Below are 17817 nucleotides of genomic sequence, written 5' to 3'. Positions count from 1 at the left end.
GAGACCATTTCAGTAATTGTCTTCTTAACTCAGCACAAGGCTGGAGATCATCATGTCAGGCTGATTGTGTTAGAATCCCACAGCTGAATCCTAAAGAGGATTCAGCTGCGGGATCGAAGTGTCACCAGTGCAGAGCGTACTCAGGAATGGCAGCAGGCAGGTGTGAGCACATCTGCACGCACAGTGAGGCGAAGACTTTTGGAAGATGGCCTGGTGTCAAGAAGGGCAGCAAAGAAGCCCCTTCTCTCTAGAAAACACACCAGGGACAGATTGATCTTCTACAGAAAGTTTGGTGAATGGACTGCTGAGGACTGGGGCAAAGTCATATTCTCAGATGAAGCCTGTTTCTGATTGTTTGGGGCATCTGGAAAAAGGCTTGTCTGGAGAAGAAAAGGTGAGCGCTACCATCAGTCCTGTGTCATGCCAACAGTAAAGCATCCTGAGACCATTCATGTGTGGGGTTGCTTCTCATCCAAGGGAGTGGGCTCACTCACAATTTTGCCCAAAAACACAGCCATGAATAAAGAATGGTACCAGAACAGCCTCCAACAGCAACTTCTTCCAACAATCCAACAACAGTTTGGTGAAGAACAATGCATTTTCCAGCACGATGGAGCACCGTGCCATAAGGCAAAAGTGATGACTAAGTGGCTCGGAGACCAAAACGTTGAAATTTTGGGTCCGTGGCCTGGAATCTTAATCCCACTGATAATTTGTGGCCAATCCTCAACAGGCGGGTGGACAATCAAAACCTCACTAATTCTGACAAACTCCAAGAAGTGATTATGACAGAATGGGTTGCTTTCAGTCAGGATTTGACCCAGAAGGTGATTGAGAGCATGCCCTGTTGAATTGCAGAGGTCCTGAAAAAGTAGGGCCAACACTGCAAATACTGACTCTTTGCATACAGGGAGTGCAGAATTATTAGGCAAATGAGTATTTTGTCCACATCATCCTCTTCATGCATGTTGTCTTACTCCAAGCTGTATAGGCTCGAAAGCCTACTACCAATTAAGCATATTAGGTGATGTGCATCTCTGTAATGAGAAGGGGTGTGGTCTAATGACATCAACACCCTATATCAGGTGTGCATAATTATTAGGCAACTTCCTTTCCTTTGGCAAAATGGGTCAAAAGAAGGACTTGACAGGCTCAGAAAAGTCAAAAATAGTGAGATATCTTGCAGAGGGATGCAGCAGTCTTAAAATTGCAAAGCTTCTGAAGCGTGATCATCGAACAATCAAGCGTTTCATTCAAAATAGTCAACAGGGTGGCAAGAAGCGTGTGGAAAAAAACCAAGGCGCAAAATAACTGCCCATGAACTGAGAAAAGTCAAGCGTGCAGCTGCCAAGATGCCACTTGCCACCAGTTTGGCCATATTTCAGAGCTGCAACATCACTGGAGTGCCCAAAAGCACAAGGTGTGCAATACTCAGAGACATGGCCAAGGTAAGAACGGCTGAAAGACGACCACCACTGAACAAGACACACAAGCTGAAACGTCAAGACTGGGCCAAGAAATATCTCAAGACTGATTTTTCTAAGGTTTTATGGACTGATGAAATGAGAGTGAGTCTTGATGGGCCGATGGATGGGCCCGTGGCTGGATTGGTAAAGGGCAGAGAGCTCCAGTCCGACTCAGACGCCAGCAAGGTGGAGGTGGAGTACTGGTTTGGGCTGGTATCATCAAAGATGAGCTTGTGGGGCCTTTTCGGGTTGAGGATGGAGTCAAGCTCAACTCCCAGTCCTACTGCCAGTTTCTGGAAGACACCTTCTTCAAGCAGTGGTACAGGAAGAAGTCTGCATCCTTCAAGAAAAACATGATTTTCATGCAGGACAATGCTCCATCACACGCGTCCAAGTACTCCACAGCGTGGCTGGCAAGAAAGGGTATAAAAGAAGAAAAACTAATGACATGGCCTCCTTGTTCACCTGATCTGAACCCCATTGAGAACCTGTGGTCCATCATCAAATGTGAGATTTACAAGGAGGGAAAACAGTACACCTCTCTGAACAGTGTCTGGGAGGCTGTGGTTGCTGCTGCACGCAATGTTGATGGTGAACAGATCAAAACACTGACAGAATCCATGGATGGCAGGCTTTTGAGTGTCCTTGCAAAGAAAGGTGGCTATATTGGTCGCTGATTTGTTTTTGTTTTGTTTTTGAATGTCAGAAATGTATATTTGAGAATGTGGAGATGTTATATTGGTTTCACTGGTAAAAATAAATAATTGGAATGGGTATATATTTGTTTTTTGTTAAGTTGCCTAATAATTATGCACAGTAATAGTCACCTGCACACACAGATATCCCCCTAAAATAGCTAAAACTAAAAACAAACTAAAAACTACTTCCAAAAACATTCAGCTTTGATATTAATGAGTTTTTTGGATTCATTGAGAACATGGTTGTTGTTCAATAATAAAATTATTCCTCAAAAATACAACTTGCCTAATAATTCTGCACTCCCTGTAAATGTCATGTAATTGTCGATAAAAGCCTTTGAAACATATGAAGTGCTTGTAATTATATTTCAGTTCATCACAGAAACAACTGACAACAAAGATCTAAAAGCAGTTTAGCAGCAAACTTTTTAAAAACTAATATTTGTGTCATTCTCAAAACTTTTGGCCACGACTGTACTGGTCACTTACAAAGCAGCTGCCTCTGTTCCAGTTCATCTATCCCTGCTTTTGTCTTTACTGTTTAAATCCAGAGTAGAAACAAGAGTCTGATACATAAAAACATCCATGCAAAGTGCTCAAACTGTGGTACTATTCACACTGAAATCACGAGTTAGATGACTTCAAAAAACAGATCTAAAGCAGGTTTTCCATCTATGAAAGTTCCTGTTGAGTTTACATGAGAGACAAAATTATTTCAGCTCCTAATTTGATTCCAGGAACAATGTGAGCATTCAAAGTTGGCATTGAAGATGTTTTTAAAATATTTAAAAACTCGAAAGTAAACTGTACTCATTAAACTGAATATATTAATACTACTTTGAGATTTACATGGAAAAAATAATTACAGATGATAAAAATATTTCAACACCAACGTAAAAATGTCAATATAAAGTTGATATTTCATGTAAAACTGCAAATTTTTGTGCAGAGTTAGTGAAAGTCTGCTTTAGAATGAGATTTTGTTCACATTTATTTTTTTTATTTCCAGGCTTGACGGTTGTAATTCATTTATAATCAGGTTGTTCTAAAAACTGCCAAATAAACATCCAGTTAATCCAAGAAGTTTGAGATTAAAAATATTGGGTGATATGTAAGAACCAGCAGGGAAAATCTGAGAATATAATCAGAAACAATTACAGTATTCAAACTTATCAAAGAAATTGTTCAACACATTTTTCACATGCAACACCTTGAATAATCAGGCCCCATCACATCTTAATAACCGTATAGTACCGTATGATCCCAACAGAGCACGTCGCTGTCAGACTGCAGTCGTACTGGTGATTCCCAGTCTTTAAAACTAGAATGGGAGGCAGAGCCTTCAGCTTTCAGAATCCTCTCCTGTGGAACCAGCTCCCAGTTTGAATTCAGCAGACAGACTCTTCTTTCTGTTTCCTTCCCAGCATCAAAGTCCTCACTCGTCTGCTTGTTGAGGTTTTACACTAATACTGCAGTTTGGACATAAGTCGCAGCATCTGTGGGACACTTTTAGTGTAAAAACTGATAAAACATTATTTTACCTTCATGTGACCCTGAGACTCCTTTGTAAATATTGTTTGGTGTCACATGGCATTTCTTTCCTCACAGGAAAACTGGCTTCAGTGATTCATGAAAAGCAGCATTTCTGTTAAATGACAATAAAAACAATCACATACTGTGTATTCATCATGAAGCACAACTTCTACAGATTTAAATAAGCTGCAGTGATTCCAGCTGTTTGATTTTCTATGATATCATATCAGTTATGCATAGTGGTGAAATAATTTCAATCCTGAATTCAAATGAATTAGTAATAATCTATTAATTATTTATTAAAGCATATCAAAAAACTAGAAACTAGACTGAATGTAGAGAACAGTTTGGACCTTTAGATTTCACACTGTTCACAGAGAGCTGCTCTGTGTTTTAAGACATAAGATTTAATCATGTTCTGGTTTCACTCTTCAAAGTTTTCTCACATTTTCTTTGTAACCTGACGAATGTTTTACAAACCATGAAAAATCATCAATACAAACAACAAACACAATATTAAGATGGAATTAAATACTGTGTGTAAAATGTCTTTTTACCTGATTTTTCCACAGTACCAGGAGAGTTACTAATGAGGCTAAAACTACAATGACTGCAGTGACCACTCCTACGATTGCTCCAACATTAGATGAATTCCCTGAAATGAAACAGAAGTCAGATAACTGATTTTTTCCTTGGAAGTTTAATAATCTTGCTTGTTCGGTTGCTTGATTTGTAGCCCTATTCCAACAAGTCTGTTCAACAAACTCTGAGTTTAAAAATGCATTTTCAGTTTATTAGCTCTGTGATGAATAACTCTGAGTCGGACAGCAAAACATCATCAATGGAGCTTTAATAGCACAGTTCACCATGGCAACTGGTAAATAAATTGTAAATAAATGTGGACCAGGGAATATAAAAATGTCAGTGTGGACCGTGATATTAATCTTTAAAAAGGAGGGAAGAAAATAGTCATTTTGATCAGCTCAGTCCACTCCACCATCATCATCACACGCGGGGAAAAACGTTTTTATTAAAAAAACAAAACTAAATATTGACAGTGTTCCTGACAGATTACTCAGTTATATCAGGTATCGAGCAAAACATTTTCCCACTGATAACTGATGTGTTTTCAAAATGTTCCTTTAGCTTTTTGAGTGTTGTTTTTGCTATGCTTACTCCCCCAAAAAGGAAAATAATGATGTTAATTTACCTTCATTGATCTCCACGAGGATATTAGTTATTTTAGTCTCCACAGCATCAGCGAGTTCACACGTGTATGTTCCCTCCTGATCTGAGGAGAACTCCTGCAGTGTGAGGCTGCCTGACTCTGACACATCCTTTACATGCTGCTTCCACTCCTCTGAGACTGTGTACTGACTGTCAGTCTTTGTCAGGATGATCTGACTGTGGTCGAATCTCCAGATGAGGTTTGTTACAGGGGTGTGTGAGGGGGAACAGTGGATTGTTGTTTCAGACTGGCTCTCAGTCACTAATCCTGAAAAAACAGAAAAAACAGAAAAAACATTTTTTATTTGATTCTAATTTAAAAGTTTTAGTTTCACCTTTATAGGGTATAAAAGATGGTGACTTATCACAATGTGACTTAATTTCTCTGTTCTCTACTCTCTCTAATGACTTATCCTCAGACGTGATTCACCAAACTCTGAAGGAGAGACTAATATTTCCTTTGATTGCATGAAATACAAAACAAGTGAAGTACGATTAAAAAAAAAAAATAAAAAAATAAAAAAAATATTTCAACGACTTTTCAAAACCTAAATGAAGCTTTTAAAAGGAGGAACTGTTTTATCTTCAGAATGAGATGTTAAACTCACCTTGTTGCCTGAAGGTTGCTCTCTTCCTGTTTCTGCCAGTGCTGACTGCACAGATGTAATTCAGATCCATGTCACTCTTTGGAAGTATCAGAGAACTGCTGATGCTGTAAAGCTGCTGGTCAATCTGATGGGCTGTTGTGTTGTTGTTGGTGATGCTGGATGAAGGGCTGGTGGACCAGGTGAGCTCAGGTTGAGGGTAGATCCCCTCTGAGTTGCAGGTGATCCTTTGTCCAACTTGTTGGAGATTAACTTTACGGACTGGAGCTGAAAAAAAAGAACAAAAAACTAAGAATAACAAAAAAAAACAAAAGAAAAATATATTACTAAAAAAAGTCAGAGATTTTGTTGTCACAACTTGAAGTTGTTGAAAAAAGTGTCACGTGACCAAGTGGTCTGTAGTGAACTGAACTCAGGTTTTGAACTCAATATTTTATTAGGCTTAAACTCTGGAAACGTGGCAAGGACAAAAAGCAATGAAACGTAGAGCTTGATGTGGCGTGGCGTGGCCTGGCGAGGGAACGGGGCCTGGGATGCAGAGTGCAGAGCAGTCACACTGAAGAGAGAAGACGGTGGAGTTAGTGAGGTAGTGGAGGTTGCCCTGAAGTCGTAAGTAGTAAGTATAGCAATTCTTACTTGCAGTTGGGGAAAACAGAGCGTTGAGAGGGGGGTGACGAGAATCCATCGGAGCTGAATGGTGTTGAAAGGTTGACCTGAGATCCGGGGTCCTCAGAAGGAGTGTGATGGCAGGAGGGCAGGCAGGTGAGGCACAGAGTGATTTTCAGAATGATTGCTTGGTAGTGATGGGTCCAGCAACACTGACGCACCGGCTCATGTATCAAGCTGACAGAGCGAAGCCTGTATCGGTGCTCGTGCCGCTTTAAGAAAAAGTCACGTGAGCGATACAGCTGCTGTATCGCTCATTGCCAACGCGCCAAACTGTGTTTTAAAGTTGTTGTTTTTTAAAATGAACTTTACTTAGAACAATAACAATGACCATCTCAAAAAGACAAGCGACATAATCATTCAGAACAGAATCACACCTCCTTTTTCTTTTCTCCCAATCAGAGGAATACACATCATTGCCACAGTGCAGTTGGTACACCACAATGAAATCAACTGAAAGTAAACATATATATATATATATATATATATATATATATATATATATATATATATATATATATATATATATATATATATATATATATATATATATATATACATATATATATATATACACATATATATTGTTAGGATTCAAATGTTGAGAGAGGAATCCATAAATAACCACAGATCCAGGCGGGTGCAATTTAGACGGCATTTTAATGAACACATGTGTGAGTTCAACAACCCAATCAGTATTGAACTGTCTTTACCATATTCAGACAACAGTTTTATAGGGTTAAGATAGTACAGCCCCTTTTTCTGTTGCTAGGCAGATTTAAACAAAGCATACGTCAACTCAAAACCACAAATGTTCTGTCAACAACCTTTAACATAGTTTTAAAGAACATTGTCTTCGGTCGGTGCTTCCCCTCAGCTCGTCTTCGCTGTCGCTTATCTCCTAGGACATCTGTTGCACTTCCTCTAAGTACGTCGGCACAATTCTGCATTTGCAGCAAAATACATCTTCACTTCTGCCCTACCAAAATAGATCTACTATGGTGTGTATGTGTGTGTGCGTGCATGGGGGCGCGTGCATGCTGTGTACTGCGTACGTGTCATGACCTCTCTCACTATATGTGTCTGTATGTGTATGTCTCGCCCTTAAATGCTCTCACATCTCACCCGTTACACTTCTGACCTTTCACCAGAACAGAGGCTCATCCTTACATATAATAACCTAACTGGAAATATATATGTAATCTACTGAATAAATGTTTTAATCAAAAGCCTCTACTAAAAGCTTAAATCAAAGATAAATGCATAATAAACACCCTACTCTTTGGCTTGCACTTAAACTCTGGCTTCAGTTTCACTTCTGCAAAAGCATGCTCTGCAGACGCGTTTCCTGTCTCATTTTGGCACAGAGTGTATTTTCCTGTCTCTGCCCTCTACACAGAAACACTGAGATCATAGAAGCATTAAAAACATTTACAATTATAGATTCAACTCAACCGTTTAAAGTGGTTCTTCTTGGACCTGTAATAAAGGCTAATATAATACCAATATATTTGAACATCTGAATGCATCTGTGAAAGCAACATCACTATTAACATGAAACGGTAATGATGATTATCAAAATTGCAGCAAATAATAGCAGGAAAATATTTCTATTCTTCACAATATATATACATATATATATATGCATATACATATGCATACATACACATTTATACACACACATCTACATAATAATAATAATATAAAAAGATGAATAACCAATACAAAAAAAATAAAAACAAATAAATAACAATAAAAAAGAATGAAAAACAAGGAACAGAAATAAAGGAGCCAAGGGGGATCATAAAATCTCTAAAAGTGAGGTTCCATAAACAAGACACATGACTTAAATAAGGGGCTAAGAAAAATCAAACTCTTCTAAAAATCTATGCAATTTGATTGCTTGGGGCTTATTTATTAGCTTCAGAGATTTACGGAGCAGGGAGAGTTCGTTTTAAGAGCAGGCCATGAAGGGGGATTTAGCATATCAGCATTTATGAATGTAATACTTTGTTATAATAATAAGATTGTTAACTAAAAACTCAGTATTTTTGTCCTTAAGGATTACTCCAATTTGAATATTTTGAAAAGACCAAAAATCAATATTTCCATACTGGGACAATATTAGGACATGGAGGGATTTCCATAAGTTCTGGACTGTCACACATCCATAAAACATGTGCTCTGTTGTTTCCAAAGTTGTTTTACAAATATAACAGTTGTCTAACACAAATTTAAATCTGTCTCTCATAAATTCATTGGAGGGGTAAATATTTTTTGTAGTTTTAAAATGGACTTCTTTAAATTTGGGGGGAATTGGAGATCAACGAGATCTCAGATTTGTTATAATCTTTAAAGATGAGTGAATGTTTGGTCCTACCTGGATATAAGATGTTAACCAAATACCTCCTCAAAAACTGATTATTGCATTTTTCATTAACCAAGTCAAGACCATCTAATTTAATTTTATGTAAATTTGGAGTCGGTATATTTGAAAAATGGTTCTTTATCGTATTGACAAGGACTATTGGGATATTCTGTGAAACCTTTTTATAGAGCTCGAATGAGCAACTCATGTCATATTTCTCATTAAGCCTGTTTAATTCAAGTATATCTCCATTTTCATCCATTATATGTGTCACAGACCAAATTTGTTTTGTCATCCATTCTTCCACAAACAAAGGAATTGGATCCCCCCAACTTTGTTGAAAATAAGAGATGGTATCAAGAACCAGATCTCATTATCATTTTTTAAGAAAGATCGGAGCCAATTAATCTTTAACATGGCATTCATTATTTCAAAATCGATTGCTTTTAAACCCCCCTCTTCATAGTCTTTTACTGATATAATGTCCCTGTTACTGATATAATGATGTTTATTTTTCCATATGAAATTAAAATTCACCTTATTGATGTCTTTGATAATTCTTGGTGGGATGGCTAGGGAATAAGCTGGAAAGATTAATCTGGACAAAGATTCAACCTTGGTCAACATTATCCTGCCAAACAACGTTAAATCTCTCTGTAGCCAATGGTTTAGAGTTTTTTTTGCATTTGTTAATCGTATTCTGAATATTCTTTTCTTCACTATCAGCCATGCATTTAGTTAGCCAAATTCCAAGATATTTGATTTCATTTTTGACAGGTATATTGTACAAAGAAGAGTGAGAACAATTGTGGATACTCATGAGTTCACATTTGTCCAGGTTCAGGCAGAGGCCAGAAGCATCAGAAAAGATCTTTATTGTATCTGAGGCCAATGGAATTTGTTCTTTATTTTTTAGAAAGACTGTTGTATCATCGGCAAGCTGACTTATTATTAATTTGTGGTTATTTATGTCTAATCCTTCGATGTTTGAATTTATGACAGTAATAGCAAGTAGTTCTGTGGCTCCAATGAATAAAAGAGGTGAGATGCTGCAGCCCCGCCCGATACCTCTCTCCACCCTGAACCTGGGACATGTGCCTTCTGAACGAGAAACACAACTATTAATATCAGTGTATAACATAGTGATCATATCCAGAAATGCATCTCCAAACCCAAAATGTTTAAATGTGTTAATAATAAAAGTGTGTTCGATAGAATCAAATGCTTTATGGAAGTCCAAGAACATCATAAAACCATCATCCTTAATTAGGTAATTGTAATCGATAAGGTCCAAAACCAAGCGGATATTATTTTGGATCAACCGTCCTTTGAGAAATCCTGATTGCGTTGGGCTAATTATTTCAGAAATGCCTGTTTTTAGTCTTGTTGCTAAAACTTTTGTAAAAATTTTGTAGTCTGTATTTAAAAGTGTTATCGGTCTTAGATTACTTAGTTTCTTCTTATCTTTCCCCGGTTTTGGAATTAATTTTATAACTCCTTGTTTCATTGTTGCCATAAGCTCCTTTCACTTTATACATTCATTTAACGCACTGAACAATAGTAATTTTAGATCTTCCCAAAAGTGCTTATAGAAATTAGTTGTTATTCCATCTGGTCCCGGTGAGCGATCAGATGCCATGCTCTTAATAGCAAAATCAAATTCTTCTATAGTTAGGTCTTCATCACTAATTTCTCTAAAATGATCATCAAGTACTGGAATCCAATTACTGATTTTGTCAAAGAAGGAGGTGACGTTTTGTTCTGAGTATGAAGACTTATAAAGGTTACTGTAAAAAGTAAATACTTCATTTGAAATGCGTTTAGGGTCTGTACATTCCTCTCCGTTGATTAGGTTACATATTGAATTATATTCTTGTCTACGTTTTTCTAGATTGCAAAAATAGGCAGTGTTCTTTTCACCCTCTTCTATCCACTTGGCTTTGGATCGCAAATAAGCGCCCTCGGCTCTATAACTGTGTTTAAAAGGTACCGCATCTGCATTTGTCAACCAATGAGTCGCCACCAAAAAATAAAGTTGCAACGATAAAAAAAAACCACATCTCTCTCCATAACAAAATGGAGCCCGAAAGAAAAAGAAAAGTTTCTGCTGTGTGCGATCATTTCGACCTGTTAACTGCAAATAAGGTAACTGTTTGTCATTGTTTCAGTGTAATCTATCGATATAGCAAAAACAGCAATGTGACTTGCAGTGTATTTATTTTATTTTATGGAAGTTAAATGTCGCATCTGTTCTGCGGAGCTTTCTTACACAAACAAAAGCACCTCCTCAATTGTTAAGAGAATATGGTATATATGTGATCAGCTACATGAAATGTATTATCATTAAGCACATTTCTACATGACTTTTCCTCTAGTAACTCGTGTGTTGAACCTCTGCAGATACTAACCGCATCCTGTTGTTCTGAACATTTAGATGTAGAAGAAGACCAAGCTCAGCTCTATTACAAGAACATACAGATGTAGAAAAGGGAAAGTCCCGCTACTGGAGTGATGATGTTATCTATGTAACACACACACACACACACACACACACACACACACACAAATATCTTGTATAAATAAAGGTCGCAGGCAGTCGTGGGGCGCAGTTCGTGCGTTCCATGACTGCCCCTCGCGAGTGAGAAACTTCTGCAGTGTTGTGTTTTCTGACTCAGCCGTCTCAGCTGAAGAACGGCAGGGTGATTTAAAGAAATCCTCTGTCATTTAAATTGGTCCTTCGAGCCTAGAGATGGAAACAGCAGACTCGTTTCTGTGACTCCAATAAGGTCTGACTTCTGCATCCTGACGCCGTGGGTAAACCAGCACCGAAGTCTGTCGACAGCCCTCTCCAGGTAGAGGTGAAAGACCTGGGACGTAAGACAAATTCGGGTCCAGGCCGGTGTAATAGTACTGGTCCACGACGTTGGGATCCAGCCAGATAACCTGACAACCAGCAAAGGACAGCTGAGGGTGAGAAAACACTTTTTGGTTTTAAACCGCCGGAAGGGTTTAGAAGAGAAGCGCATAGGTCTTATCCGCCGCAAGGATTAATAGCGCATTAGGCTGACCCACTGCACGGGTGCACAAAAGAGAAGCGCATAGGTCTTATCCGCCGCAAGGATTAATAGCGCATTAGGCTGACCCACTGCACGGGTGCACAAAAGAGAAGCGCATAGGTCTAACCCGCCGCAAGGGGTTGAAGAAAAAAAACACGTGAAATAGGTTGAGTTCGCCGGAAGGAACTAAATTTAGGCTGGTTTTAGAGGTAGCCGGAATTACCTCATAATAAATTATATTTAGACTGGTTTCAGAAGTAGCCGGAATTACTTCGTGACAAATTAGCGCGCAAATGTCTATCTGTGTGTATGTATATGTGTTTTGTGTATGTGTTTTGGAAGTAAGTTGATTTTACAGCACAATACGCTGCTGAACTACTTCCATTGTTTGTTTGTTTTTATTGTTTTCTTTGTGTATCCTGCAAAAGCTCAAGTACTGGTGATAAAGGGGAAAGGTAGAAGGGCGTGTCAGCAACCACCCCCGAGTTTAGTACCAGAGAAAGCTTTGCAGTTCTGTGATAATGGGGAATCAGCCCACAAAACTCACTGTTGACGAACAGTGGTTAGAGAGAAAATGTCCAGGCGCCGGACAAATTAGTACATATAGATGGAGAAATCCAAAGAACACCTAAATGTCCCACGTGGGAGGGAAAATGTATAACTGTATGTATAACTAAATTATAAGAAACCCTCCAAGCAGAAATAAATACTGAAAAGGAAGCTAAAAAGAAATCAAAGCATACACAAGAGTTGTATTTTAAAGCATGGAAAGAGGAATGAAGTGGAATAAACAAAAGGTTAAATTAAGGTTAACTTAAATTAAAGTAGAGCTTATCTAGTGTATTCAACATGATAATAGGAGATAATGGGAAGGATAACAACCTGTAAATTGGTACAAATGAAACAAATTGGGAAGATAACCATGCATGAAACCAGATAATTCACACGAAAACATATCAAATAAAAAAGAGAGATGCATAAGGTATATTAAGGCTGTGTCATTGGTCAGCCAAGGAAAAGCAAATGTCTCCAGCTTGGGAAGGTGTGAAGCTGCAGATTCACACAGACCCGTGATGGATACATAATCAGCGCCGTAGCTCCGCAAACGCACATAACGCACACTGCGTAGGGCACCAAATGGCCGGTAGGGCACCAAAAAAATCAGGGTCGTAAAAAAAAAAAAAGTAAACCATATTAATACTATAAATATCATATGCATTAATATGATTAAACAATACAAAAGCAACATAAAACAATTTTCCCGAGAAAAGGGGTGAATCTGCTTTGTGCCCTGTCTCCAGTCTCCTCCTGGTGCCCCCCCTCCCAGTGGTCTGTTCTATAATGCCTCAATTCGGTATTGGTAAACACCTGTTTGAACATGGCCTCGAAACGGCAACAGGAGTCGGGAGCGGAGAAAAGAAAGAAGAAGAGGAAGCGTGATGAAACTCAGGCGTCGCTTGCCGGTAAGGCAATGTTTAAATAATAACAATAAAAAAGTTCATTATTGTAGCCCTTGCTTGCACGCTCATGTCCGTCAACTCTGTGATAGCTCCTGTTAGCAGTGTTCATACTGTGTTAACAAATGTTGCAAATGATTGATGTTGGGTAGTTTGTTTACGTTGTGGATATGAATATAGAATGGACTACTAAAAGCAACTCATCATGGTCACTCAATTGACGGTTTTCAGATAACGTTAGCAATCGTGAGACTAGCATTTCCCTCCTCAGGTTGCTAGCTGGCTAACGCCATGCATGCTACTGATTAACCTTAACTTTGGGATAGGTCAGTGATGCAGTCAAGTATTATTATCAGATTAGACAAGATTACTTTGTATGTTGCTGCATTTCAGGATATCTATAAAGACGCATATCTTATTTATGCGGCATAAATAAGATATAGGTTTCATATTACAGTGTAATATGAAACCTATATCTTCCAGTAATATAGATTTCCTACTTGCATTTATATCAAATTATGTACAGCATGTTTATATTGCCATTTGCCATTATGAAAATCTATACATGTAAAATATAGTTAGTAATTTTAAATGTACCAGTGACTTACTTAATTTATTAGTCTTATAATGCAATTTTTCGTAGGCCTACTGTAGATTCAAAATTGTATTTCTGTAAAATCCCTGAATATTTTCTCTTGTATGCAGGGTCAATGCTTAAATATGTTCAAGGAGGATCTCAAGGACAGGATGAACCATCCAGTAGTAGTGCCATCCCTGGACATCAACCACCAGCCATTGTAGACCCTGCAACAATCCCTAGCCAAGAAGAACAAGAACCATCAACCACCAGTTCAGGTACAGTTCCATACACAAGTACCACTGAGAGTCCTGTCACTGAGAGACTATCAGAAAGTGACACTGTGGAGACATGTGTGCCCCTTCAACCGATCCTGCTCTTTGGCCAGCTCACATTGTAGATGCTGATCGTGTTGAAATTGTGCGGAGAGGTCCTTTTAATGTCAGCTCTGATTTTAATTTTCCAAAGGGGCCTGAGTATTTATTTGTAACAGTATTTTTAACCTCCTTTAACCTTATTTATTTGTTTAACTGTCATGTTTGTTGTTATTTAATTAAACAAATTCCACTGAGAAATTCAAAAGTATTAATGGTTTTTTTTTTTTTTTTTTGGCGGGGGGGGCACCATAAAGCATTTGTGCTTAGGGCACCCAAATGGCTAGCAACGGCCCTGTACATAATAAAATATAAAATAATTTGGTGGAAGTTTCTAAAAATGACAGCGTCCTCATTAATCCCATGCAAACGTACACCTATCTGGAATAACCCTGACATATTACAAAACAATAATACGATTAATTTTCCAGAATGGAGTTGTAAAGGAATTAAATACTTAGAACATATATTAGAGGGAACAGAATTTATTCCATTTGACAGACTAGTTACACAATATGGGATCAACAAGAAAAGATTTTTAGAATATCAACAAATTAAATCCATAGTAAAAAGAGATTTAACCTCAGTCAAGCTGAATTACAAACACCACCAAGTGCGGTACACTTTCTTACTCTTAAATCCCCAAATTATTATCTAAAATATACAGAACACTTTCTAAAATAGATGAATCAATATCCCTTCCTATTGCAAAGTGGGAAGCAGATTTATCAGTAAGCTTAGACCAAAACTTCTGGTCTCAGGTATGCTTAAAAACCTTTAAATTGATTAAAAATCCCAGTCTGCAATTAATACAATACAAAATACTACATAGAGTGCACTATACAGGTCATCGGATGTTCAAGATGGGCTTTACATCTTCCAACAACTGCTCACACTGTCAAGGCAATACACCAGACAATTACATCCACGCCTTTGGTTCTGTCCACCAGTGCAGAAGTTTTGGCGTGAGATTTGTGAAGACTTATCAAAGTGTCTGAAATGTAACATTCCAGCCTCCCTTTAGTGTGCTTGCTGAGCAACTTGGATGAGGTCACTGCAGAAATAAACACAGCCCACATTGTTTTTACAGCCCTATGCATTGCCAAGAAAACGGTCCTCCTTAACTGGAAAAATAAAATAATCTTAATTCTAATCAATATAAAAACCATCTAATAGATCACATTAGTCTTGATACAGCCTCTGCCACCACATTTGATCAATCCCTTTGGGCTCCTTTGATCGGCTTCATCACCTAGTGGGGGTGGGGGGTCATGGTTTGGTCCTGCCTTCGCTATTGTGGTTGATGTGGAGGTTGGGATGGGCTTAGGGTGCCAGGAGAACCCCTAGAGACGTTATCCCTGGAGGGCTCAACCCGGGGGGTTGTGGTCATAACCTGGTTAGTGGCTCTGGTCGCTCTTAGAGGGTGTTCTCCTCGTGGCTGCGTGCAGCGGGGCTGGGGGATGATCTGTACTGGCGGACGTAGGTTACTGGCCTGGTAGCCTGGCTGCCCCTGAGTGGATCCGGGGCAGGCGGGGGGGCTTGGGGTTCGGGGGTGCTTCGTCTCCGTGATGGGGCTCTGGCTGGGCCTTGGGGCTTCGGTCCTCGTCGGTGTGTCGCCGAGGTTGTGGGCCGGTGGGTGCACGGGGCTCAGCCCTGGCGCAGGGTGCCTCTGGTGCATCGACCTAACTGGGGACTCTTCAACTGGCAGGAGGTTGTTCCATCCTTGCAGAAGTCCACTCTGCAGGTGGGGAGAGACACAGGAGAGGTGGAGAATAAACCTAACCTGGGTGTCTGTTGTCTTGTGTAGTCTGGAGATGATTGAATGTTGGGGTGGGTATAGTTTCCTCTGCGGTGGGGTGGGGTGGGCTTCCCAGGTCCTGTGGGGCTTAGCGGTGCTGCTGCCGTGGGCCCCGATCGGGATGGGCCTGGGCTCCCTTGCCTTGGTGGGTACTAGGGACGGGGTGCCTACTGGGGTCAGCCGGGGAGTTGGCCCTAAGGAGGGCATCTTGCCCTCCCTTCTTTCCTCCCCATCCCGGCTGCCTCCTCTTCCCCGCTCCACCACACCCACCCACACAGGTAGGGCCTTGGGGTGCGGGTGTGTCACCAGGGTGCAGGGAGGCATTCCCCCCTCTGTCCCCTTCTGGCCACCTGTGCCTCAATTTTATTTCACAACTTAGACATCCACATTATTCACACTCTCATAACACACACACACATATATATATATATATATATATATGTATAGGGCCTTGAGGGTGATCACGTTAACGGCGTCCCAGAGGACGGTCTGTGTATTCAACCCTACCTCTGGCGCCAGTGCCCACCTCTCAATTTTAAATCCATGTAGACATTGAGGGTTCTCGGGAGGGCCGTGCTAACACCTGCTGCTCTCTGGCAGCAGCACCATGCCCTCCCTTGTTTTAAATGCACTTTAGAACAACACGCAGCAACACTACACATGAGCGGGAGGAGGGAGGTATGGGGTCTTCACACACCCCGTTCTCTACTAGCCATCGGGGCGGGGGCTGGGAGGAGGTGTTGGCTGTCCGATTGGCATCCCTGCTGCTGCGGAGCCTGGGGCGGTCTGCTTGCCTCCACCCCGGGGAAAGGGTCACATCTCTTGGGTCTGGTGCCGCTTCCCCCTCTGGGGGCGAGGGTACCTGGACCCAGGGCATAGAGTATGTTTGGGGAGTATGATTGTGTGTACATGTCTATGTATGTCTATCCCTACGTTGGGTGAGTGTTGAGTGTTTGTATATGTGTGCATGAGGGTGGGAAAGCATGTTTATGTCTGTGTGTGCCTGTTTGTCTGTGTCTATATGTCAGGTCGGGTCTTAGACTCCACCTCCCTGGGTACTCCCAGGCCCTCCAAGTGTGGAGGCCTATCTCCCCTCACCACACTCCTTGCTGGTAACTGATGCCCTCAGGGGTTGGTGCATTGGTGGTTCTTGGTGTCCGGGCTGGGCGCTCAGGTATGCACCGGCTCACTCCCGTGGCTACTTGGCGGGGCCCGATGCCTGTCGCCGGTCAGGCCTCTTCCGGGGCAAAGGGGCCTCGGGCCTCGGCCTCGGGCCTGCAACTCGGTTCACTCTGGCACAGCTGGCTGCCGGCAGAGCCGGCGGGCACGCCGGTGCAGCCCCTCTGGCTTCTGCTCCGTGGCTACTGGGTGACCCCCCGTCTGGGGATCTCCTCAGCCCTTCCCAGGAAGGTGGCACGGATGCCCCTCCGGTGGTACTCCTTGGGCTCTCGCACTCTGGGTCCTCTGGATGTCTGGAGCCTGGATCTCCTCCATGCCTGCTTCATGCCCTGGGGACGGGGCTATGGGCCTCCACACCCTCTAGCAGACCGTTACATGGGAAAACCTTTTTGTATACAAGCGCGTTGATCCACACAGGTGTGCACACGGGTGTTCACTGTTCGTGAGACATAAACTACACCTTTCTTAGCTGCTACTTCAAAGCACATTGTGCGCTGTCTGTCCTGCGTGCTGCACAACAACTTTCAATATTTAGTATTTACTGCTGTTCACACTCAGCTAGATTAACGTGATGATGTTGTGTTTAGTATGTTGCTTTGTTTTTGTTTGGTTTTTTTTGCTTGTCTTCTTCTTTTTTCTCTCAACAGGTGATCCAGGAGATTTTTTTTTTTTTTCTTTCTTTTGTCTTTGAAAGTGCCCTTTCTCACTGTCCCTTTTCCCTTCTGTTTTTCTTTTCCTTCCTTCCTCTCTTTCTTTCTCCCTTTCCTATCCCCCAGTCATGTCTGTCCCATCTGTAACAACTGAAAATAAAAT

At 40.8% G+C, this 17817-nt stretch overlaps 1 protein-coding gene across 1 annotated transcript; it reads right to left on the bottom strand.

Annotated features, from left to right (window-relative positions):
* Window positions 1-4607: 4607 nt before the first annotated feature.
* LOC120441838 lies at window positions 4608-16032 on the bottom strand. Its single transcript, XM_039617287.1, has 5 exons — window positions 15997-16032; window positions 11357-11506; window positions 6013-6085; window positions 5533-5796; window positions 4608-5192 (listed from the first exon to the last, which is right to left on the bottom strand). The coding sequence occupies exons 1-5, from the start codon at window positions 16030-16032 to the stop codon at window positions 4870-4872; spliced, it is 846 nt and encodes a 281-aa protein (XP_039473221.1). The 3' UTR covers window positions 4608-4869.
* Window positions 16033-17817: the final 1785 nt, after the last annotated feature.

The sequence above is a fragment of the Oreochromis aureus genome, linkage group 9 (assembly GCF_013358895.1).
Source record: "Oreochromis aureus strain Israel breed Guangdong linkage group 9, ZZ_aureus, whole genome shotgun sequence".
Classification (NCBI taxonomy): Eukaryota; Metazoa; Chordata; class Actinopteri; order Cichliformes; family Cichlidae; genus Oreochromis; species Oreochromis aureus.
The sequence above is the reverse complement of the archived record's forward strand: the minus strand, read 5'-3'. Positions and strand labels throughout refer to the sequence as shown.

Excerpts from the sequence above, each read along its gene's own strand:
- LOC120441838 (XM_039617287.1), bottom strand. The coding sequence starts at position 16,032 with ATGCCCTCCTTAGGGCCAACTCCCCGGCTGACCCCA. Across the intron at positions 11,507-15,996 it reads CAACTCCCCGGCTGACCCCA|GTTATCTGGCTGGATCCCAA; the intron begins GTAGGCACCCCG and ends GCTGGTTGTCAG. Across the intron at positions 5,797-6,012 it reads CACGCCACATCAAGCTCTAC|CTCCAGTCCGTAAAGTTAAT; the intron begins GTTTCATTGCTT and ends CTTTTTTTTCAG.